Below are 24,055 nucleotides of genomic sequence, written 5' to 3'. Positions count from 1 at the left end.
GTATTGAATTGATTTATTTAAATCTTTATTTAAATAAGTAGTCACATTGAGATTAGAATCATCTTGCAAGACGGACATACAAAAAATATTTCATGACACACACATTATACATTTTTACACTTAAGAAAAGCAATTACAAGTGTGATTGCACATAAATACAGTCAATACAATGTTTTAAAATGTTCAAATGAATGTAATTTCAGTTACAGTACAGTAGCAGTACAGTGATGAAGTGCAGTACACAGTGATATATGGAGTAAAGAGGCTTTAGGGTGGACAGAGAAGCATTCAGAAGACAGAATTGTAACTTGATTAAATTGATCAAAAGTGTGCCTTATTGTTTGTGACTTCAGAAAGAATTTTATTTTTAATTCCAAAAATACACCATCTGACTTTAAACTGCATCACCATAATGACAATGAACAACACTGATACAGACATGATGTTGATTATGATGGATTACTGTGTTTTAATCTCTTCACTTGTTTCACAGTACAATATAATCTACTCTGAATAAACTGAAATTAAGCAGCTGGCAGCAAAGTTGTTGTAAATTAAATGTAAACAAAAATCAGTAACTTGATCTTCATATACCAATAATTCATACTTATAACACTACACAGTAGTTCCATATGCTTGGCTCCTCCTGTGGCTCGTCAGGCTCCTGGATGGAAGTCTGCTGCAGGAACTGCTCCCAGTGCGGCCCGCGAACAGGCAGCTCTGTCTGGAAGTGGTTCCAGAACCTGGCGACCGACAGGACAGATAAAAGTGAAGGACGTTTACAAGAAGTCGGCTTCACAATGAATCGAGGCAGCAGTAAACATTGTGACTAAACTGAGGCTAAGACTAATTTAGCGAAGTCTGTTCATTGAAATGGCAGTTGAGTGGATATTTTAAAGGTTGTGAAGTTTCAGTTCAAGTGTTAGCGCTGAGTGAAGCTGAAGTGACAAATGTGTCAGCTCTCAAACAGTAAGAAGCTGAAAGCAATGGAAAAGTCTGTCCCTCTTCTACAGTTCACCACTTTCACATTTCACCGCCTCTCTCCATCTGTCCACCAGATGCCCTCGAACTTTCCCTCCTTTCCACATCACCCGACTTCCCCACCCATCACCACATGTTCCCACTTTCCTCATCTGCTCTGCCGTGTTCTGTCACCTGCAACCCGTTTCCTCATCAGCCCACTTTCCTGCTCATTCTCCACTTTCTCACCTTAAGTTTATGCTCTCGAGCTTCACCTGAACCTTATCCACGACCTGTGCCTGCCTGCCTGCCTGCCTGCCTGCCTGCCTGCCTGCCTGCCTGCCTGCCTGCCTGCCTGCCTGCCTGCCTGTCTGCCTGCCTGCCTGCCTGCCTGCCTGTCTGCCTGCCTGTCTGCCTGCCTGCCTATCTGTACCTGCTTGTAAGCCTTTTTTCACTTAGAAATCACTGAGATCAACCTGCCTTCTTTCACAATTGGGTCCTTCTCCTGTTGTGAGGGAATGCACTTACTTGTGGTGGTAGGTGTCTGGGTCTCGGCTTATGCGGTTCTGGAAGCCGATGTACAGGTCATCCCAGAGACGGCCGTGCAGTACAACGTATCTCATCACTCCAATCCTGTTTTTAATCTTTAGGGATGAAATCAAGAAACCAACACTGTCAAAGCAAGAAGCTAAACTTTAAGTGTGTGAGGTTCTTTGCATCGCTGTTTTCCTGACTGCCTCTGAGCATGCCTCTCCTTTGGAAAGTACTTATGATTGATTTACAGCACATAATATACCTTTGTTTTGTGAGCTAACACTATAAATAGCGACATCCTATCTAATAGTTACTCTGTACAATGCAGTAAGTCATTAGTAAAAGGTACTTTGATTCTTTGCTCAGGCCACCTTAATGTGCTTAATATGTGTACTCTACGTAACATTATGTTTCACTTCCTCAGGGAGGGACTGGGAATGATTTGATGATAACAGACTCGCTGCCTCTCTAAAGTCACAAGATACTAATAATGAAAGGACAAAAACGTGTAAGAACAACAGGGAAGTGGTTTGCAGTTGTCACCTTCCAGTATCAGCTCACCTATCTGGGTCAAGAGACTAAAAAAGAAACTGTGGTCACAATTGCTGGTGTTTGTGGGTGTCTTGTGATGCACGAATGGAAATTCAACTGACGGTTTGCTCTGACCAATCTGCTGTGTTTTCACATCGCTGACTCAGCTCAGCGAGGCAGTAACAAAAAACATACATCAACAATTGAAAGAGAAAAAAACAGCCCTATGTTGTGAAAAAATAGCAGTGAATAATAATACATGAGAGGTGGGATGGATTGTCAGTGATGAAGAGCAGACTCAAACATCTCCAGGTTGTAATGATAGTGATGATAGCTCTGGCCCTGTGAATGAGTTCATTGGTCCTGCTGGCACTCTCTGGTACTGATGCTGCTCCCCCAGCGGACCACAGCACAGTAAATGGCGCTCTCCAACACAGACCGGTAGATGATCTCCAGCATCTTGTTGCATTCTTATAAGATTTGAGCTTTCTATATTCTAGCACCAATCTTTCGATCTTAACAACAAGCTGCAGGGGATCTTCTGCCAGTCTGTGATGAGTGCCACCAGCTGTTCCTTCAGTATCTTTTCATATGCATGATGTTTGGTGGTTACATTTCAACAGCTCTATTATGATGCTATGTGTTGCTGCTTTACAATGTCTCACCTCTACATAGGAGTGTTCTCTGTCGGGCCTTTTGTTGGGGAAGGACAGATCCAGAAAGTCCACCAGGTAGTCATAGCCATCAGTAAGGGGTTCAAAGTTGTCATTCGTCTCAATCACCTTGAATATACATGTTTGAACATTTGCATTTTACCAAATATGAATCAGTTTTGAAGTTCATAATAAGCTCAATACCCAGGGGGACAGACTGAAAGAGAGCAGCCAGGGAGGACCACTCAAAGGTGGAAGTAAAGGAAAGAGGAGATGAAGAAACAGCAGAGCACTGGCTTTTAAAATCTGAGGCGCTGCAGAGGCTGCTGTGACATGAACAAACTGAGCAGCTGCTTCTGACCTATACCGGTTCATTCTGACAGTCAGCTATCTCAAATGGTTTTGTTTTAATTAACCATGCTGTCGTGGATTTAGCAATGTTGGTCAGTTGTTCCACAATGAAATATCTCAACAACTATTTGATTGCTATGAAATTCTGTTGACACATTTATGGTCCCCAGAGGATGAATCCTTATAACTCTGGTGATCTTCAGACTTTTTCTCCAGCATCACCATGAGTTCAGAATCTCAAATTTATTTAATGCTTTTATCACCAAATACCTGCAGAATGATTGATATTCACATCAGTCTCAGCTGTGTTTTATGTTTAGAGTTAATTAGCAAATGTTAGCATGCATTATAATTAGTGCTGTCAAAAATATCACGTTATTAACGCGTTAAAGCAAATCAATTTTAACAGCGTCATTTTTTTAATCGCGAGATTAACGCTCTTTGTGACCTAGTGCACTTGTAGTTTTTTATAAGCTGTGGCCACTGCTAGTAACGTAAGAAAAACTACAGGATCCGATTGTAAATCAGGAACAAAACAATAGACACGCCCCACGCATGTTTTGGTCTTGCCTGATAGCTGTAAAAGAGTAGGCTACCGGTTTGTGTGGATGTCAAGCACGATATGCTGAAATGGATGCGAACAAGATTCTGAATGGAAAGTTTTAGTTTCGAAAAGTTGCCAGATGGGTCGACTGACAAGACCAAAGTTATCTGTGTGTATTGTTGGTGTGAACTGGATTATCAACATAGCACATCCAGTCTGAAATACCACTTGATGGCCAAACACACGGCAAACGCGAATTTTCTGCCGCCTCCTTGTCAAAACCAGGTGACAATGGATGGCTTTCAACAGAGGCATATGGATACCGCAACTAAGAACAAGCTTACTGCAGCCATAGCCAAGTAATGTTCATTCTTTCTGGAGAGAAATAAGAGGCTGGGTTGATAAGCCTCTGGTGAATAAATAGAAGAGCATTATAGTCTGACTGCTTGTATGTCCAAAGGAAACTTAAGAAAGGAAAGTTTAAGCCATGGTTTAACTGCACTATAGCTATAGTCCTAGTTTACAATGATGTGCTCTTTGTTACTTTAACTTGCATCACCCTGTTTTGATCCCTTAGAAAGAGTTGTTTTTGTGACCAAGTGTTTATTTTTTTTTACATTTCTCTATTGACGGTGTTAAATTGTGTGAGATTTGATTCATTCAAATGTGAATGAGTATTAAAATGATAATTAATGGGACATTTAGAATAGATAAAAATGTGCGATTAATTTGCGATTAATCACGAGTTACAGTAACTATGACATTCATGAGATTAAACGCGATTAAATATTTGAATTGATTGACAGCACTAATTACAATACATTATACCTGCTTAACATAAGCATTTTAGCATTGTGAGCATGCTAGCATGCTTCCATTAGTATTTAGCTCAAGTCACCGCTCTGATCTAAGTGCAGCCTCACAGAGCCACTAGCGTGTCTGTTGACTCATTGAAATATTATTTGTATATATTTGAAATCTTAAGAGTTACAATGACAAAAATGTTTTTTGTAATTTGGGTGAACAGGCCCTTTAAAATGGACTTGTTCGCTGGCTGGAATTGAACTTGGGATGTTTATAGCACCATAGTCCCCTGGGTCAGTACTCTTCCACACGATGACTCTCAAGGAGAACAAAGCACCACAACAATGTCCCACCAGCAGTAATTAAGTGCTCAGGAAGGCTGAAGCAAAGAAGGAGCCAAAAGTGGCTGCTATAGATGGTGAGAGGATCTTACTGGTCAAGTATATTTACCCGCACAACAAGGTTGTAGTTTTGAAAGCCTGCCCAGGTGTAATAAAACTGGATCCAGCTTTGATGTTTAAATATCTCACAGCGGATGGCGCTGTTCAGTTCATCCACATACAAGTCGAAATCCCAACTGTCCTTGTAGATTTTTGCACTGGCTGGGGCATTGGTGATGGCCTCGCTATGTTAAGCAGTGTAATAAAGCAAATATTCACAGGAATAGAATTAAATTTAGAACTTCAAGGTCTTCACATGTGCACTTTAAAGGGTCATGGCAGTTTCTTATCATTTGGATCATTTTTTGTATTTTGGCCATCATTCCTTTCGGTAATAATAACATTGTACGTGTTTCTTCATTGTGGCATTGTCAACGTGCTCCTGCGTCTCAGCAGGTCTGAATAGAATGTTATTATACACCCAGTAGAAATGATGACCAAAACGAAACAGTCTGCTGGAACACTGATCTGTGAGGGTGATCTTATGCAATTGGAATGCACTAACTGACAACAGTCTGTTCCTGTCCAATATTCAGAAATGGAATAAAACAAACAGACACACACACACACACACACACACACACACACACACACACACACACACACACACACACACACAGTGCTTGAGGTGTTATCAACCTGTTAGTGGGGTCCCTCAGAGCGAGGCCGAGGTCCAGCACCGCGCCTGGCTTTGGCGTCCATGTCTTGGTGTCTGGTGTGAGCTTATTGATGAGTGCATTGAGGTCCTCTGCACTGTTTTTAACATTTGTTTCCTTAATGTATCTGGACAGATACATACATACATACATACATACATACATACACACACACACACACACACACACACACACACACACACACACACACACACACACACACACACATTATTATGTTGTAAGATAAATCAGTCAGTCAGTCAATCAGTCATTTGCATCAACTGTGGCATCAGGAAAACCATTCAAACTCATTTGTCATTGGCTGTAATTTATCTACCATCCTGTGATATTGCACAGATCCTGGCCTGCCCTTCTGCACAAAGTCTACCTGTCCGATGGATGAGCCTCCACAAAATAGCCAGCGAACGGGCAGTAGATCCTGGGCTGCAGGGACTTCACCAGCTGAGCTTTGTAATTCAGCAGCTTCTTCCTTTCATTCTTGATAAAGTCTGCCTTCCAGGAATCTGGGTACAGACATACACCATCACCTTTACATCAATGTGGTACAATGTGCTGCACACCAAATACACCTGAGCGCAGGTGTACCCAGATTTGGCAGGAGAATTTGCTTTGCATCTCAGTTAAGTTCAGGTCAAAGCTTAATTGTCTGCAGTGAAACTTAAAAGAGCACATTCATCTTCAGCTTATATGTACATGATTAATAGTAGAGGACCAATTCCCTTAAAAAAAAGGCTAGTTTTTGAGATCCTGAAATGGACGGTTGTATAAAACTATTGTACTGCCAAATTTATTTATTCAGGCAGTGTTGAGTGAGTTGAAATTGGTAACATCTGAAGTGAGCCTCACCACTGTATTTCCCTCCATAGAAGGTCATGGGGAATCCAGATGCCCCCCCGGCAAAGTCGCTCATCATTAAGTCCACATTCTGTGGCAGCCTGCCCTGGTTTGGCCTGGTGCAGTCCACAGTGTTCAGAATCATGTGACCTGCAAATATGTATGTTTTTAATCTGCAGCTCCAGTGATGGTGTGTAAGACATCAAAGTTATTAAAAAGCATATACCTTTATATTCAACAATGATGCAGGTGTCCATTTCAGGGTGTATACCATCCATCAGGATCATGAATCTCAGGTGTTCATCAACCTGATTGAGACCAAAGGACAGGGCAGTGACTAATTACAGTTATGTTGTTTTCATTTCAAATAGTTTTGGTCCATAACAGCATTATTCCTGATTATTTTCTAATGTCACTCTTTATAGAAGAGCTTTTGTCACTGCCCTTGGAGCAGATGCGACTTACATTTTGCCAGATGCCAAAAGGAACCACATTGATGTTGGTCAGCTTGACTTGACTTTGATCCAGATACCTGTTGCATCAAGACAGAGAGAGAGAGAGAGAGAGAGAGAGAGAGAGAGAGAAAGATGTGAGTAATAGAATAGTTACTTTGAACACATTAAAAATTTCATGTGGTCAAGTAACAGATCCTCCATCAGTTTACTCACCAAAAGACGGGTCTGATTGTGTCACCAACATAAATGGGGACATCAGGCCTCCTCTCTGACAAGACCTTCAGTGTGGGGTAACTAGAAAAGAAACAGGGCAGGTCAGATCCCTCCATGCCATTACAGTTCCAATACAAACTGTCTAAATTTCGAAACCCAAAACTGTAAATGTATGAAATTCCCAGACCATAATCAGCTTGACTTGGTGAAAACGTGAGAAGTTGGGGGTGTCTGAATCCTCTGGATGCAGTACTTTCTCACAATTATCAAAGACTGTATATACAGTTGTGCTGGTGCCTTTTCAGTATGTCCATTTCAGAGTATTTGCATCTCTTGTATCTGCTTGGCCAAGCATGTGGCCATGGGAAGAGGGATGCAGATGCAAATAAGTACACAATTGCTGTGTGACAAGCATAACCTGTTTCAAGAGGCATAGAACAATAGTAAATATTCATCATAATTCTACAGCTATATTTAAACCAAACCCAACCAGACATGTATTTAATCTCTCTCTGTGCACCGCTGTGGCTTATTAGTAGAGAAGTACAGAAATGTTAGTCAGTCTGATCTTGTAAGATTGCTGGCTACAGTGACCCAAGCATGTATTCATACATGAGACCAACATGTTAAATTCCCATCAGATTTACATAATAAAGTTCATGTCAAAAAGGGGCTTTATTCTCTGCTAAAATGGCAACTTCTTGCTTAGTTTTGATGAGTTTGATGGTTGTCAGTGGAGTCTTGGCTAAGCTATGAGGTTACTTTAGCTCTGCAGGCAAGGATTTTAGTCAGGGCAAGTGTTAGTGTCACTACATGAAGTCATTGTTGGTATTGTCACGTGGATGATAAGATGTTCTTCAAGGGACCAAAGCATCTATTTCACAATAGTGAGTTAACCTGAGGTGGTCAGAGTGCATGTGGCTGATGTAGATGAGATCCGCTGCACACAGTCTGTCCAGGGAGTCTGCTGGAGGCTCGTGGAGAAGCCACCAGCCTCTGGCAAAGGCAGGACCCTTCAACCACGGGTCGAACATGAGCCGCCTCTGCCCCAGCTGCAGCTCCATGCAGGCGTGGGTCAAGTACATCACCTGGGAGAGAAGGTCACAATTTTACCATCATCACTACCATGTGACCCCATTCCAAAGAGAAGCATTTCCAGCCACAACCAATAAATCGGAATAAGAATAAGAAATAATATTTCAAAAGACTCTTTTTGGGGTTTTTTTTGTCTCCTCTTTCCTGTTTCTTGGATTTGTCTTTGATTTTTCTCTTGTACATTATATAATTTCTTAAAATACAAATGAAAAAAAAGAAGAATTACATGGTATTAATGTGGGCTATGGTATAAAAAGCAGACTCTGTGACCAGCAGAATACATACTTTGACTTCTCCCTCCTGGAGCTCCAGAGGCTCTCGAGGGTCAGTCAGCCAGGGATCGATGGGGCTCAGCTCGACCAACTGAAGCCCCCCGTCGTCCAGAATCTCTACTTCTGCGAGACATAACATACATGCTCATCTGGATTTGCAGGAGTCACAGTGCTCTGACTGTTTCTATGAGACAGAATAAAATGGCAGTGTGATTTTGAGTCACAGCTCCACAGAATGCACACTGACCAAAGTGCTCCACCCAGACACGCATCCCAGTGTAAATGAAAAACAGAATCAAAACAAGTTTTTAATCCCAGTTTTCTCACAAATGTTTTAAGTTATAGGTCATGAGAGGGAATTTAATTTGAATGTTGTGAGCTCGTTGACAAAGATTAAGCGCTTTGCTGACTGGGAACAACAGATCACGTCCTCCTGGGATCCATAAAACATCTCAGACCAGCAGCTGTCTCATCAGCATTTCTGGTGTGTGAGTCCCACAATTGTCAACTTGAATTGTGGACCCAATTCTGTCATGATTGATTTGTGTATGTATTTATTCTGTTTCTGTGACTTTGTTTATTCACGCCCACATTTTTTTGCATGGTGGTACAGTAATCAGCCACAGGCATGACATCAGCAGTCAAACATGGAGCCACACTGACGCCTTACTTTCCCTCTGTCACCTATTAATGGAAATGTATTTGCACAGATGAAAAGTCAATGTGTCCTTGCTGATTAGTTTCACCTGCCCCTTGTTATCATTCCCTCCCAGTGTATTCAAAGTGTGTGTCCCCCTCTCTCAGTGCCAGTTCATCAAGTGTTCCAGCAAATTTCAGAGCACTCAGTATTCCCGGTTCTTGGGAAACAAGCTGGAAACACAACACTGACATATCACCTTTTAATCCAGGCATGTCCAAACCATTCCACAAAGGGCCGTGTGGCTGCAGGTTTTTCCTCCAACCAATCAAGAGGGTGTAGTCTGACCAATTAGCTGTCTGAAGACTGAGATCAGCTGATGAAATGAGTCAAGTCTGGTGTTGTGCTCCTTGGTTGGAAAGAAAACCTTCAGCCACTCGGCCCTTTGTGGAATAGTTTGGACATGCCTGTCTGATGTGTCAATCTGTGAACATCTAGTCAGAGAGCAAAGTCAGCATTCACATGGGATCATTCTTCTGGCCAGCTGGGGGAAGCCCAACGTTCACACTTATTTAGCTGCTGAAGGCTCCATATGTTCACCAGCTTGTCTATAACTTTATCTGTCTACAGCCATTATTACATTTTACTGGTGTAATGTTCACCCTATGCAAAGTTTTCATTTGAATGATTACATGGGACTCATTTTGATATCAATCACTACGTTTACATGCAGTCAACATTCGGGTTATGGTCAATATTCCGGTTTCTGAAACATTCAGAATAACCTGTTTACATGTGTGAGCAAACAGGGGTAATCAATTGGGATATCCTGATCAAAACAGCGATGCATGGACAACGTGTCGACGCACGGAGAACATCATGAAGCAATGCGCGTCATTTCAGCTTCTTCTTCCTGTATCCAAAAACAAAAACAACAACAACAACAGCAGCAGCACGGCGGATAATGAACAGCCTGGGGCTGGTGCTGACCCACCACCAGTACTTGACACTATTCTGTCTCACTTTCTTCATTAATGGAAGGCGAGAACGTGAAGAAATAGGAAATGGATCCGGAGCTGTGCCATCCATATCCATGCTACCTGCACTCAAAAGACCAAGATTCCTTGCGAATAGAACATGCGCAGAACACAAATTAATGTTCCGTTCGATGGGGATATTCCGATAGGCGTATACATGACCAAATATTTGGGTTAGAAAAGGAGTAAGCCAGGGGTCATATTCGGGTTTTTAAAAACTGGAATATGAGCACATTCCGGTTTTTCAAAAAGGGTTATTGGTGTTTACATGGCCGTGCGCAACTGAGTTATTGCTGATATTCCGGTTATGAAAGGGTTACTTGACTGCATATAAACGGAATGATTGAAGTATTCCATATCCTCCCAGCAAAGGCAAGAAGGAGGCATAATTTAGGTGATGCTGTTCCTTTAGATTATTGCATCAGGCTATCACAATCTTGAGTTATTATTTCTGATGGCACACACATTGAAACAAATCAATCGGCAATTCGTTATTTCAGCTCCACACTGGGTGAACCTTTGTGATTAAAAAGTTAAGACCAACAAAGGAAACAGGCAACGGGGAGAGAAAGATGACCATGAAAAGGAGAGGAGGGTTGCATTTATATAGAATTAGATTGGGTAGACCGTTATGTCAGTCCGACAAACAGGACCGTCTCAAGGAGACTGCTGTTCATGTCCCATGTGAAACTAAAAGTCAACATTGACCCCTTTTAAGCTGCAAACCTATGATTTCTTTATTGTCATTTTGGGAGTAATTGGCAACCTGTTCAGTCGTTAAGGTATGAAGATGTGGACATCATCCTTGTGTCTTTATAACAAAGGAGTGTCCTCTCAGAGGTGCTTATCCAAATGCCTTCGGATAACAATGAATAATAAGTAATCCCTGTTTCATGAGAGCTTCACAGACACTGGTTGTGTCATTGGGTTGCTGGCTGTGTGCTGACATGTTTTCATTTTTTTTAATGACATATAAGCACTGTATAAGATGAGATAAGATATACCTTTATTAGTCCCACAATGGGGAAATTTCAGGTATTACAGCAGCAAAAGTGGATAGCAAACATAGAGGGCATCAGTAAAAAAGACATTAATTGTATATGTCAGTTTTCACGTTCCTGAAAACAGAAAAACATGATCCAAAGTGGTAAGACAGTGTCGCAATTCAACCAAAATAAAGGGAGTGGCAGAACTTACCGAGCTCGTCCTGCAAGAAGCTGTCGGGTGGATTCACATATTTCATTGTTGACACATTTAACTTCCAGTTGTGTTTGGTGCATTTAACAATCCTGTGAGAACAGAGCAGCCTGTCAACTGTCATCAAAAGTCTGACTGGCACAGCAGAGGGCTTGTTGTGTGAATGATCTCACCTGCCATCCAGGTCTTCGATATCTTTAGTGAATAACCCTCCTTGGTGTTTGCATTGGTTCTTGCATGCTTTCAGGCCGTCGTTGCTCTTGTATATGATGTAACTTTTACCGTCCTCTGGGTGTCTCTTGAAATTGAGTCCCTCTTTGAGTGAGTTGACTTCCTCAGCATTCAGTGAGAGCCACACCTGTGCTCTTTGAGGGATCATTTTACCTAAAATTAAACACCCGGTCATATAAAAATTCAATTTTGAGCGCAGAACAGAAAACTTGTGACCACGATTCAGTATCTGACCACATGTGAAATACAGTCACAACCTACCCTTCCATTCCTGAGTTATGGTGTTGAATAATGGCCAGATCATTATGATGTCACAGTGATGCTGACCTTTGACCTTTTGGATATTAATGTCATCACTTCATCATTTTAGCATATGAATCCTTCAATTATCACCAAAAATGTGTTTGGCATCCAAGTGGACGTTTGTGCCAAATTTACAGAAATACAGAAAGGCCTTCCTGAGCTATTGTATTCATGAGAATGAGACTGGCTTACATACATACAAACGGATGGATGAGCAACCTGAAAACATACTGCCTCCGGCCACAGCTGTTGATGGCATGCAGGCACAAAAAGCCATTGCCATGTTCACCAGAAAACATTACTTCTTCACATCAGACCTCAAACACCAGTTAGTCATTATCAATGATTAAGCCAACAACAGTAATAAGAGAAATCAAAAGGTGTGTGAAATGCCACTGCACAGGGCCCTCAGATTCAGAAAAAAAACAGGTAAAAAACTACAAACTGCTATAAAGTAATAATTTAAAGATAAAAAAATGCACAATATAGTAAAAATAATGCTGATAATCAAAACACACGTTCAGCAGAAAGAGATAGTCATACAGATGAATGTGAGCGGGCTCCTATCAGCGCTTTATGGCTCTTGAAATAAAGTTTTATCTGCCTGAATCAGTAGAAGACATTTTTGTGGTGCCACACTATCAAGCTCCGAAAAATTTAATTATGGATTAATGTTTAGCTTAGGGTTAGGGTTCTCATAGTCATACATAAGAAACAAAGGTTAAAGTCAAGACAAACGGCATCCAGGAAGAGGACAGAAATGAAGCGTGCTCACCCAAAAGCCAGTAATTTATGGTGTTCATAAAAGCAGTGCCCTGGCCACAATAAAAAGACGAACTGGTGTCATAAAATGTCAAACTGTTTGACAAATAAACAGCTTTTCGGCACACTGATGTGAAATTTCAAAGTGGGTAAGGCTTTTTCTTCGTCTCCTTCTTAGCTCATCACCTTTGATCAGACATATTTAAGCCAGGATGTTCACGCTAGTAGGAACCAGCAGCAGCTCGGCGGTGGAGCAGGCAAAAAGTGCAACGGGTGTAGAGTGAACCCAATAGCAGCACAAATGAACCAGGTAGCAGTTTAACAGTCTTTATTAAGCCAGTAATTGCAGGACACAGTTAACCTCAAGATGCATAAGCAAAGAGCAGGCAGGTATGGCAGGATTTGAACTCGGGTCTCCCGTGTAGCAGGCAGGCAAGTTAGCACTAGACCAACAGGGCAGGCAGGGAATGCAGAGGGACTCGTGAGCAGGTTATTGGTCTTAGTTCTCGAAAGACTCAATGAGAGAAAGTAGCTCCCCCGACATCCGACATTTCCCCCATGGAACAGTCCTCAACATCCTGGACAGTTGGGGGCAAGATGCGGGTCCCTCGACGAGCAGCCTCATTGGCTGGCTGGTCGGGGTGTTGCCGATGAAAGTCGGCCACGAGATTGGGGTCCATAATGTGGCAAGCGGGAACCCAGGACCTCTCTTCAGGACCGTAACCCTCCCAGTCCACAAGGTATTGGAGACCTCTACCCCGTCGACGAGAGCGAATCAGGCGACGCACTGCATGCACTGGACCGCCATCGACCACTTGTGGAGGGGGAGGTGGTGGTACAGCAGGGACCAAGGGACTGTTGTGGACTGGCTTAATCTTGGACACATGGAAGGTAGGGTGAACTCTCATGGAACGCGGGAGCTTCAACCAGACTGCCACTGGATTGATGACCTTCTGGATCGTGAAAGGCCCAACAAACTTAGTTGCCATCTTTTTGGATTCCACTCGAAGAGGTAAGTCTTGGGTGGAGAGCCACACTTGCTGACCTGCTTGGTAGGTAGGTGCAGTAGTACGGCGGCGGTTGGCAGTGGCAGCATAGCGACCCACAGAACGACAAAGGGTGGAGCGAACTTGGAGCCATGTTCTGCGGCAGCGACGGGCGAAGGCTTGGACAGACGGACAGGAAATCTCCTTCTCTTGAGCTGGGAACAGTGGTGGTTGATAGCCGTATGCACACTGAAATGGAGAGAGGCCGGTGGCAGAGCAGACGAGGGAGTTGTGAGCATGTTCAACCCACAATAATTGTGATGACCAGGAGGCGGGGTTTTGGGAGGCCATACACCGCTCAGTTTGTCCATTGGTCTGGGGGTGGAATCCAGAGGACAGACTGGCGGTAGCACCCAGCAGACTGCAGAACTCTCTCCAGAACACAGAAGAAAATTGGAGACCACGGTCTGACACTACATCAACAGGGAGTCCATGTAGGCGGAATACATGGAGCAGCAACAACTGAGCAGTCTCCTTAGCAGTGGGGAGCTTGGGCAGAGGCACAAAGTGGACCATCTTGCTGAAACGGTCCACGATGGTCAGGATGACAGTGTGGCCATCTGAGGTCGGGAAGACCAGTGACAAAATCCAAGGATATGTGAGACCATGGGCGGTGAGGAACAGGAAGGGGTTGAAGCAGCCCAGCAGGAGGCCGGCGGGAGGTCTTGTGTTGACTGCAAGTAGGACAAGCTTTGATGAATTCCTGGACATCCTCCTTCAAGGTGGGCCATCAGAAACGTTGGAGGAGGGCATGCCGTGTCCGTTGAACACCAGGGTGGCAGGAGAGCTTGGAGGAGTGGGCCCATAGTAGCACATCTGACCTCAAGGCTGGGGGAACAAAAAGGCAGTTAGGTGGGCAGGAGCTGGGACCCGGCTGTCCTTCAGTGGCTGCTCTCACCTTTTCCTCTATGTCCCAGGTCAACGTGGCAACAAGGTAGGGTGTAGGGAGGATGGGCTCAGGTCTATCAACAGAATCCTCTGTCCTCAGGAACTGGCGGGAAAGGGCGTCAGGCTTGGCATTGCGGGAACCTGGACGGTAAGAGAGGACAAAATTGAAACGAGCAAAGAACAGAGACCAGCGGGCCTGGCGAGAGTTCAGTCTTTTGGCGGAGCGTATGTACTACAAATTCTTGTGATCTGTCCACACAAGAAAAGGCTCCTTAGTGCCCTCCAACCAATGGCGCCATTCTTCTAGGGCCATCTTAACAGCCAACAGTTCCCTGTTAACAATGTCATAATTCCCCTCAGCAGAGGACAGGCGACGAGAGAAGAAGGCACAGGGATGGAGCTTTTGGTCAGTGCCAGAGCACTGAGACAGGACGGCCCCCACCCCAACATCTGAGGCATCCACCTCGACAACAAACTGTTGTTCAGAGTCAGGCACCTGGAGGATGGGTGCTGAGGTAACCGATCTTTGAGGGTCTGGAAGGCTGCTGCAGCTGGAGGTGACCACTGGAAGGGCTCTTTGGAGGAGGTCAGGGTGGTGAGAGGGGCGGTCACAGAGCTGTAGTTATGGATGAAGCGATGGTAAAAATTGGCGAACCCCAGGAAATGCTGAAGCTGTTTGCGGTTTTCAGGAACAGGCCAGGAGGTGACAGCTGAGACCTTGGCTGGGTCCATCTGGATATTGCCTTGTGAAACAATGTACCCCAGAAAAGAAACTGAAGAGACATGGAACTCACATTTTTCTGCTTTTACATACAGGGAGTTCTCTAGGAGACGCTGGAGGACGGACTGGACATGGTGAATGTGTTGTTCTTTGGTCCAGGAGAAGATGAGCATATCATCAAGATACACAAAGACATATCAGTTGAGCATGTCTCGGAGCACATCGTTTATCAGTGCTTGGAAGATGGCAGGGGCATTGGTGAGGCCGAATGGCATTACAAGATATTCGTAGTGTCCAGTTGGGGTGTTGAATGCCGTCTTCCACTCATCTCCTTCTCTGATGCGGACAAGGTGGTAGGCGTTGCGCAGATCAAGTTCGGAGAAAATGGTGCTCCCCTGGAGCAGTTCAAAGGCAGTGGAGATGAGTGGCAGTGGGTAACGGTTCTTTATAGTGGTATCATTTAGTCCTCTGTAGTCAATACAGGGTCTCAATGTCTTGTCTTTCTTTTCAACAAAGAAAAATCCTGCTCCAGCAGGTGATGAGGAAGGACGAATGATGCCCGCAGCCAAGGAGTCATTGACGTAGGTCTCCATGGCTTTTCTCTCGGGCTCGAACAGAGAGTACAGGCACCCCTTGGGAGGTGATGTACCAGGCAGGAGATTTATGGCACAGTCATAGGGGCAGTGTGGGGGCAGAGATGTGGTAAAGGAACCTGCTCGAGCCCCAGCTGAAGGACCACCTCCTCATTAATGATACAGGCATCGGCCCCAGAGTCAATGAAGATAGCCATGGTGTGAGGGCCATCTGGAAGGAGGAGGCAGCCTTGGAACAAAGGTCTTTGGCTTTGGGGAGGTGACGGGGCAGTTGAGCTCACCAGGGTCCCCCCTACTACTGGTGAGCTCTGGCTTTTGCCAGAGAGGTGTGACCCAACTGCATGGGCTCAGGATCCCCAATCTGCTGATCCAATGAGGCGGAGTTGACTGTAGCAGCACCACCATGAGTGCGAGGTGGAAGAGAACGCTGGGTTCCCCCTTGACGCTTCTCTTGTCGATGAGCCTGGATCCGAAGGTCGATGCGGATGGCTAAGTCAATCACCCCGTCCAAGGTGTTGGGGGTGTCATGTGAGACCAGATCTTTAATGTAGTCAGCCAAACCATGGAGAAAGGCATCACAGAGGGCTGAGCTGTTCCAACTGCTCTGGCTGGCTCTGGTGCGGAAATCAATAGAGTAATCTGCCACTGTTCATTCGCCTTGTTTCAGTCCCATCAGTCCCCTTGCAGACTCAGAACCACAATTCTCAAAGCCAAAAACTTTGCGCAGCTCAGCAGCAAACAGGTCAAAGGAAGCACAGGCTGGAGACCGCCTCTCCCATTCAGCTGTTCCCCATAGTCGCGCTCTGCCCGTCAGGTGGTTGATGACAAATGCTACCTTTGCTGGTTCAGTGGCAAAGGTGCGGGGCTGCAGGGCAAAGAGGAGAGAGCAGTTGGTGAGGAAGGGACCACAAGTCTCTTGATCACCATCATAACGCTCCGGGGTTCCCACCCAGGGCTCAGGCGCATTTCTGAGAAGAGAAGAGGCTGGTGCAGGAGCAGGAGCCAATGCTTCAGAGGAGGTGGCAAAACCAGTGGACGGAACGAGCTGGGAAAGCTGGGCTGCTAGCTGTTGCATCTGTCCAGCTAACGCTGCTAGGGCTTGTCCCTGAGCCTCAGCAGCCTGTCTGGCTTCAACAGCAGACTGTCTGGGTTCAGCAGCAGACGCAGTCATCATGGCCTCATGTTGCTGCAGGACGCCCTCAATTGTCTCGAGGCGACTAATGGCGCATTTCCATAACACAGTTCCAGCTCTACTCGACTCGGTTCTACTCTACTCTACTTGGTTTGGTTGAGTTTCCATTACAATTGAGTACTTCATAGTACCTCCTCAACATAGGCGGGGTCGTCATACCACGGCTGCGCGAAACTGCCATGACGTCAATTTGTACGCGACGCAAACAGAGCCGACAAACAATGGAGGACATTGAGGCGATGTTGTATTTGCTGCTCGGTTTGTGGCTTTTTGTCACACACAAAGCAAGAGAAGAAACCCAGAAAAGGACGAGCAGCCATTTCCCTCGAGTGAGAATAAAGAATAAAGTCAGCGGTTGCTGTTGCCCGGCGTTACAATGGAGGGGGTGGGATTGTTTTTCCGGTGTTGGACGTCGCAGACCAGTGATGACACTCTCCGGCCAATCAGTGGCCGACAGGCTGTTGACGTCACCCATATAGTATCGCTTCAACTTGCTTGGAACCTCGCCAGAGCAGGTATTAAAAATAGTATCGGGTACCAGGTACTATCCCTAATGGAAACACAAAACAAGTGGTGTGGGGTTGTGTGCTGGGTCCATAGCTGGCCAGATTGTACTGTAACGGGTGTAGAGTGAACCCAATAGCAGCACAAATGAACCAGGTAGCAGTTTAACAGTCTTTATTAAGCCAATAATTGCAGGACACAGTTAACCACAAGATGCATAAGCGAAGAGCAGGCAGGTATGGCAGGATTCGAACTTGGGTCTCCCGTGTGGCAGGCAGGCAAGTTACCACTACCAACAGGCAGGGAATGCAGAGGGACTCGTGAGCAGGTAATTGGTCTTAGTTCTCAAAAGACTCAATGAGAGAAAATAGCACAGACTCACTGCAGTAGGAAGTTTTCCTGGATGGTGGTTCAGATGAGATGGCACCAGAGGAGAGGGACTGGAGAGGTGAAGCTGACGCAGTGGTTAAACAGGCTGAGCAGGAACAGGCTGAGTGCCAACCAGCCTCAGGCAGACAAGGAACAGAAAGCAGGCAGGCAAAACTTGTAGTCAGGGACGGAAGGCTGGTCGATTTACCGGGACTTAGACGTAAAGCGAAGGTTGGAGGCGAGTCGGGTCGATACCAGGTAAGCAGTCTGGGAACAAGTGCTGGAGAATCAGGCATGAGAGCGAAGACAATCTGGCAAAGAGTGAGCGGAGTGAAGCTGCATATAAACTGGTTTGATTGGAGATGGTGAGCAGGTGATGGCAGCAGGTGGACGCAGTAAGGCTGATGAGGGGTGTGGCTGAGCAGCAGAGCAGGAGAGGGGGAGAGCAGACTGCGACAAAAAGTGGCTCGTACTCTCACCTTAAACCTGGAAAATATGAGAGTCATTGCATCCCACATCACTGTTTTAATTTGTGGAGCAGGAAATACGAATTTATCACATGCAACAGCGCGGTGCATTTTTATTCCAGCGTATTCAGATTTAAAATATTCTTGAGCAGGTGGAGCTCACTGAGCTCCCCTCCCTTCAGCACTGATGTATTGTTAGTACAGCTTGCCACTCAGATTTGAGGTTTTGGTCTTTTCTGCTGAGTAACTGCATCTCCGTCTTCCGTGGTGATCTTTTTCAAAGTGCCAATTCTTTAACTGATGCAGCCTTGTCTTTTCATTTTGGTGGTTACAAATAAAACCAGTGAGGGTTTTTTTTGTTTTTTTTTTCCCAGAAGCTGCTGCAGTTTGCCCTTTTCTCTGCTCTCTTTGAAATGTATCCAGTCACTGTCACTGGTGTAGCTTGGGACCATCTGTGGAAACTGTCCAGAACGCATCATGTTACCGCTCATCTTCTCATCTAAATGTAATTGTTGTTGTCAGACAGGATGTCACTCTTTGGTCTGTTTGCAGGTTTACGTTCATGTTTTGTTTCAGGCAGAAGCGCTCTCTGTTTATCCTCCCAACACACAAATTAGCCTTGATGCCAGTTATACAATTGTGGAGATGAGACGTATAAGAGTCAATAAAGTCATTTTCGCTCCGGTTTCCCCCCACAGTCCAACCAGGTTCTCTGGTTTCCCATCACAGCAAGTGTCATTTGACTCTAAATTGCCCATAGGTGTGAGCGTGAACGTCGGTGGTTGTCTGCTGCGATTCTCTCCAGCCTCCTGTGACTAAAATATATATATATATATATATATATATATATATATATATATATATATATATATATATATATATATATATATATATATATATATATATATATATATATATATATATATATATATGATTAAGTGTACTTAAGGCATATTCAAATATTAGTATGTTTTCAGTACTTTCATATGAATGTGTGCTTACTTTTAATAAATATACAACAGTAAAATAAACTTTTAGTCAAATGTAAGTTCAATATCTAAGTGCACTTTTGAGATACCTGCTGTCAAATACTTTTCAAGTATATTTTCAGTAAGTGTGTTTGTGTAATTTTTTTTAATTTTTGACTAGGAATGTGTATATTGGATGGATCAACAAGTTGTTATCAAATGTAAAATTGTGTCTGAAACAGGCGGGCAAGAAAACAAGAACAAACATCCCAGAACGGTTTCAGTGTGATAACAGCAACAGGGGCATTGAAGAATGTTCAAATAGCTCCCAGTCAATAATGAACACTAATACTCATTGGAAAGTAACGCTCAGCGTTCCACTGTGTCAAACTATATATATATATGTATATATATGTGTGTGTGTGTGTGTGTATATATATATATATATATATACACACACACACACACACACACACACACACACACACACACACACGTGTATATGTGTGTGTCAAATGCAATAAAAAAAAAAAGATATTTCCTGCTGCCTGAAACAATACATCCAATCTGCTGCAGAATTAGACCTGTGAGACTCCACCTGACACCGTGACATTTCTTTCTCTCTATCACACACTCCTGCACAATGCCTCTGATAAACAGTGATGGTAACTGGTGTCCATTTTCAAAGTCTCTCTGTGGTAAATGAATCCCCTGACACACCTGTCTGTATACTTGATGTTAAAGAGCATTTCAACAGGATAACACACCCAACTCACCTCCAACAAGACGTTTTCTCCAAAAGAAAAATACAAGGAGTCGTCTTCACTTGGCAGAGTTGTCAGATGCCGTAAATGATGTGAGGTCAAGCTACAGAGCAGGCAGCAGCCTATGTAAAAGGTCACCGTAACAAGAAAAGTCACATGTTCCTGTGACTGCGTGATTTAGAGATTAAAAAAAAGGCCACAGCTTGGGAAAATTAAGCCTCTTCCCAGCATGCATCATAGACGTTTAGAAAGTTCTAGCAAGTCTGATAAATTTGAGTTTATTATGAGTTTATTATATTTTACGGTTTGAGATGAGTGATCTGTGCTGTGTGAAATCAGGCCAAAGATTAAATAATATCAGGACAGTGACCAATTTTCTGAGTGATACATTTTCATCTATGTGTTTCCATTTATTGGTTTGGTTATTTTTTCCTTGTTGATCAGTGTATTTTATCAAATATTCATGTCTCACATCAAAATCAAGACAAGGTTTTCCAAAAGGAAGTTAAATCTAGTATGAATTTGCTCTCATCACTCAAGCACTGAAATGTCCATGGAAGTTATGTCGCATCTGTTTGAGTTCCAAGACAGAGGAGAGAATACTGCGAGGCATTCATTCAAAATAACCAGAAATATGTAGCAATGTTATCAACGCATAGTTTTGGCCATTTAGTTTGACAGTGTGAATTTCACACATGTAACACTCAAAGGAGGGAGGGGGAATGCAATTCTCTGCCAAACAATGAATCACCCTATAGCTTTATTTCTGGAGATCTGTGAAACAAACGGATTTATCATTAACCTTTTGGTTCAAAAGTGTGAATTGGATACATTTAATAATGTTTATGCAAAATATTGAGCTATTCACGCTTTAACACCGAGGAAGGACCATAGAGGGTAGGTAATTATTATACAGTATATGGCTTAGGATATGTCCTATCAAACTGTGATAAGAATCAAACAGCCCAGTAATGCATTTACTTTGACAGACTTTGACTTGGCAACGTGAATTTGACACCTGACACGAGTTTAAAAAAGTCATCATTGAATGTTCCTATCACTGTCTGAAATACTGCTCAGAGACAGATGACCTCCATCACAACAACACTGCTTTCCAAACACCAATCAGAGTAAACCAAATACAGCACAGTGTGAAGGAACCGATTTGGAACATTGAACAGAAAAAACAGGCTCAGTGATCAAACATTAACAATGGAGAAAGAAAGATTCAAAATACCACAGTGACACTGACACACACGTCGCACACATTTGCATTCATTTAAAAACAGATTGTTCACACTTACTTGTACTTGGGTTTTTTTTCTTACTGTGAGGCTACATTTTTCCCACATACACACATAAAGCATGTGTAATTTTTTTTACTGCCGAGAAAGATAAAGCCCCTTTGACTGGAGACAACAGAAAACTGATCTACAATCTGATTCTGCTACTATTTAATTCCTCAAAATTAATTTATCAGTGAAGTGAGTCTCAAGCCATGGATGGATTGGTTTTGTGTGTGATAAATTACACCACCAGGATAACATTTGGATTTGGTATATTACTTAATAGTAGTGTGTTTTTCAGTCAGCTTGTAGTGTTGCCTCATATACTTTCAACAAAATTGCAGCTAGTGTTGCTTCATCTTAACACTGCTGCAGTTTGAACACTGATAAAAGTACACCAACTACTGTAATATTCATTCAGTAACTTCCAATCAGTGGTCGGCAAGAAACTGCCAACACAGCATATTTTATTAGAAATTATATTATACTATTTATACTTTTTTATTTCCACAGGACCCAACTTCAAATGCAATTAAAAAAGAAGATTAATCATTTCTGCTGCCTGAAACAATACATCCCATCTGCTGCAGAATTAGACCTGTGAGACTCCACCTGACACCGTGACATTTCTTTCTCTCTATCACACACTCCTGCACAATGCCTCTGATAAACAGTGATGGTAAATGAATCCCCTGACACACCTGTCTGTGTACTTGATATTAAAGAGCATTTCAACAGGATAACACACCCAACTCACCTCCAACAAGACGTTTTCTCCAAAGGAAAGATGCACAGTCGTCTTCACTTGGCAGAGTTGTCAGATGCGGTAAATGATGTGAGGCAGTGGTGCGTGTGGGTCAGGAGAGCGCCTCAAAACAAGGGATTATGCGCTCGAGCGTCCGCCTTATACATAGTGGATGACGCGCGCACTCTGCCTATTTTGGAAGGGGGGGGGGGGGGGGGGGGGGGCGTCTCTTGGATTGTTATTTAATAATTTCTACTTATCAGACAGTGGCAGACGCAGAGCGTGACAGATGGGAGGGCGTGGGCCTAATCACCACTTGGCCAAGGCAATATGTTATAGTACACTAGCACGTACACTATGTTATAGTGATAGGAATTCCCAAAATAATTATGTGTAAAATTAATTACTAATGTACAAAATATACTTTATATCAAAGTTTACTGCATTTCCTGTGGTCACTCTTTTAATTGCATTTGACACACACACATACACATGTGTGTGTGTGTGTGTGTGTGTGTGTGTGTGTGTGTGTGTGTGTGTGTGTGTGTGTGTGTGTGTGTGTGTGTGTGTGTGTGTGTGTGTGTGCTGCATTCTCTGTTAAGACTTCCGCATAACTGTATGGAAGAAAATTAACCATCGGGGGGAAACATGAGTTTCAGGATTAAAAAAGAAATGCAGAGAATTCCTGAAGACTACGAGGGAGTAAAGGGCCTCATTGAGAAAAAAATGAAAATAAAAAAAATCCAAGATTTCGAGATTTAAGTCGTACATTAATTAGAATAATGTCATAATATTATGAGAATAAGATAGTTGTCATAAGAAAACATGTCATAATATTAAAATGAAAAGTCTGAATTTTACGAGAATAAATTAAAAATATTACTAGAATAAAGTAGGAATTTTATGAGAATAATGTCATAATTTTACGAGAATAAAGTCGTATTTTTACCAGAGGACAATAAGGTCTTGTGTCAGTTATTTTAGAAGAGAAGTATCAGAAGAGCAGTTTATATGAGGGTCATCATGGGGAACTTTGTGAAACTGTGCTTCACACACATCAGTATAAATTAGCTAACGGACGCTCTTTGGAAGCAGCCGTAAATCAGAAGTAACTTTACTGTTCCCCCACCCCTTAGCAAAACCGTTCAATTAACGATTAACGTGTAACATGACATCTCCTGCTGACAGTGTCACGGCATGACACCGGAGAAAGTGGTGTCTAGGGGGCTGTTCGTGCTTTTGCCTGTTTTGTTTACTTCCGTTGTAGAATAGGTACCGTAATGTCTTTTTCTCATAAAATCACTTTATTCTCGAAAGATTATGACTTTATTCTCGTAACATTATAACTTTTTTCTCCTAGAATCACATCTTTTTTTCTCGTAAAATTACGACTATTCTCATAATTGTATGACTTTATTCTCGAAGTCTCAAAAAATATTTTTTTCTGCTCAATGTGGCCCTAAAACTCCATCGTTGAAGACAGCAGGCGGCAGTCGCTCATGTTCTTGTTCTTTGCTCCGAGAGAGGCGAGAGCGCGTCAGTGAAGTACTCCCGGAAGTTTGGATACGTAGCTTTCAAAATAAAAGCCGAAAATTCATTTAAGATTTATTTCAAGTATTTTCTTGATTTAATCACAAAACCCTCTTAAATCACACATTGATTACATAATAAAATAAAGAGAATGCCATTATGTGTATTTTTTTTAAATGGTAGGATTATAGGCTGCATAAGAGCAACATGATCCATTCTGGACTTCAAATTAGACACTGTGTGATTTCTGTGCAATCACCAAGGTCTGGCCTTGTTGGTGCTGTTTTGTAACATCATAGTTAATGTTGCTCCAGGACCATCACTGTAAATGACCAATCACATTATTGTGCCATAGTTTTAGGAAAAAGCCCCCAGGATGGCGCTGGAATGCCCGCCTTACTCTGCACCTGCAAATGATCATTTATAATGAGGGGATGGAAGGGGAAATCGGT

General features: G+C 43.2%; 1 protein-coding gene across 1 annotated transcript; it reads right to left on the bottom strand.

Annotated features, from left to right (window-relative positions):
* Positions 1-22,207, bottom strand: cmah (cytidine monophospho-N-acetylneuraminic acid hydroxylase). Its single transcript, XM_070992315.1, has 15 exons — positions 22,086-22,207; positions 11,408-11,618; positions 11,235-11,326; positions 8,377-8,486; positions 7,894-8,084; positions 6,997-7,077; positions 6,794-6,860; positions 6,555-6,636; positions 6,341-6,478; positions 5,862-5,997; positions 5,457-5,600; positions 4,828-5,002; positions 2,691-2,807; positions 1,489-1,604; positions 1-743 (listed from the first exon to the last, which is right to left on the bottom strand). The coding sequence occupies exons 2-15, from the start codon at positions 11,611-11,613 to the stop codon at positions 608-610; spliced, it is 1,791 nt and encodes a 596-aa protein (XP_070848416.1). The 5' UTR covers positions 11,614-11,618; positions 22,086-22,207; the 3' UTR covers positions 1-607.
* Between the last annotated feature and the right edge of the window lie 1,848 nt (positions 22,208-24,055).

Source organism: Chaetodon trifascialis, chromosome 22, assembly GCF_039877785.1.
Source record: "Chaetodon trifascialis isolate fChaTrf1 chromosome 22, fChaTrf1.hap1, whole genome shotgun sequence".
NCBI classification, from domain to species: domain Eukaryota; kingdom Metazoa; phylum Chordata; class Actinopteri; order Chaetodontiformes; family Chaetodontidae; genus Chaetodon; species Chaetodon trifascialis.
Note: the sequence above shows the minus strand (reverse complement) of the source record. Positions and strands in the feature narration are given on the sequence as shown.

Excerpts from the sequence above, each read along its gene's own strand:
- cmah (XM_070992315.1), bottom strand. The coding sequence starts at position 11,613 with ATGATCCCTCAAAGAGCACAGGTGTGGCTCTCACTGAATGCTGAGGAA. Across the intron at positions 5,998-6,340 it reads CTATGGAGGGAAATACAGTG|ATTCCTGGAAGGCAGACTTT; the intron begins GTGAGGCTCACT and ends GTCTGTACCCAG. Across the intron at positions 5,601-5,861 it reads GAGGCTCATCCATCGGACAG|ATACATTAAGGAAACAAATG; the intron begins GTAGACTTTGTG and ends GTATCTGTCCAG.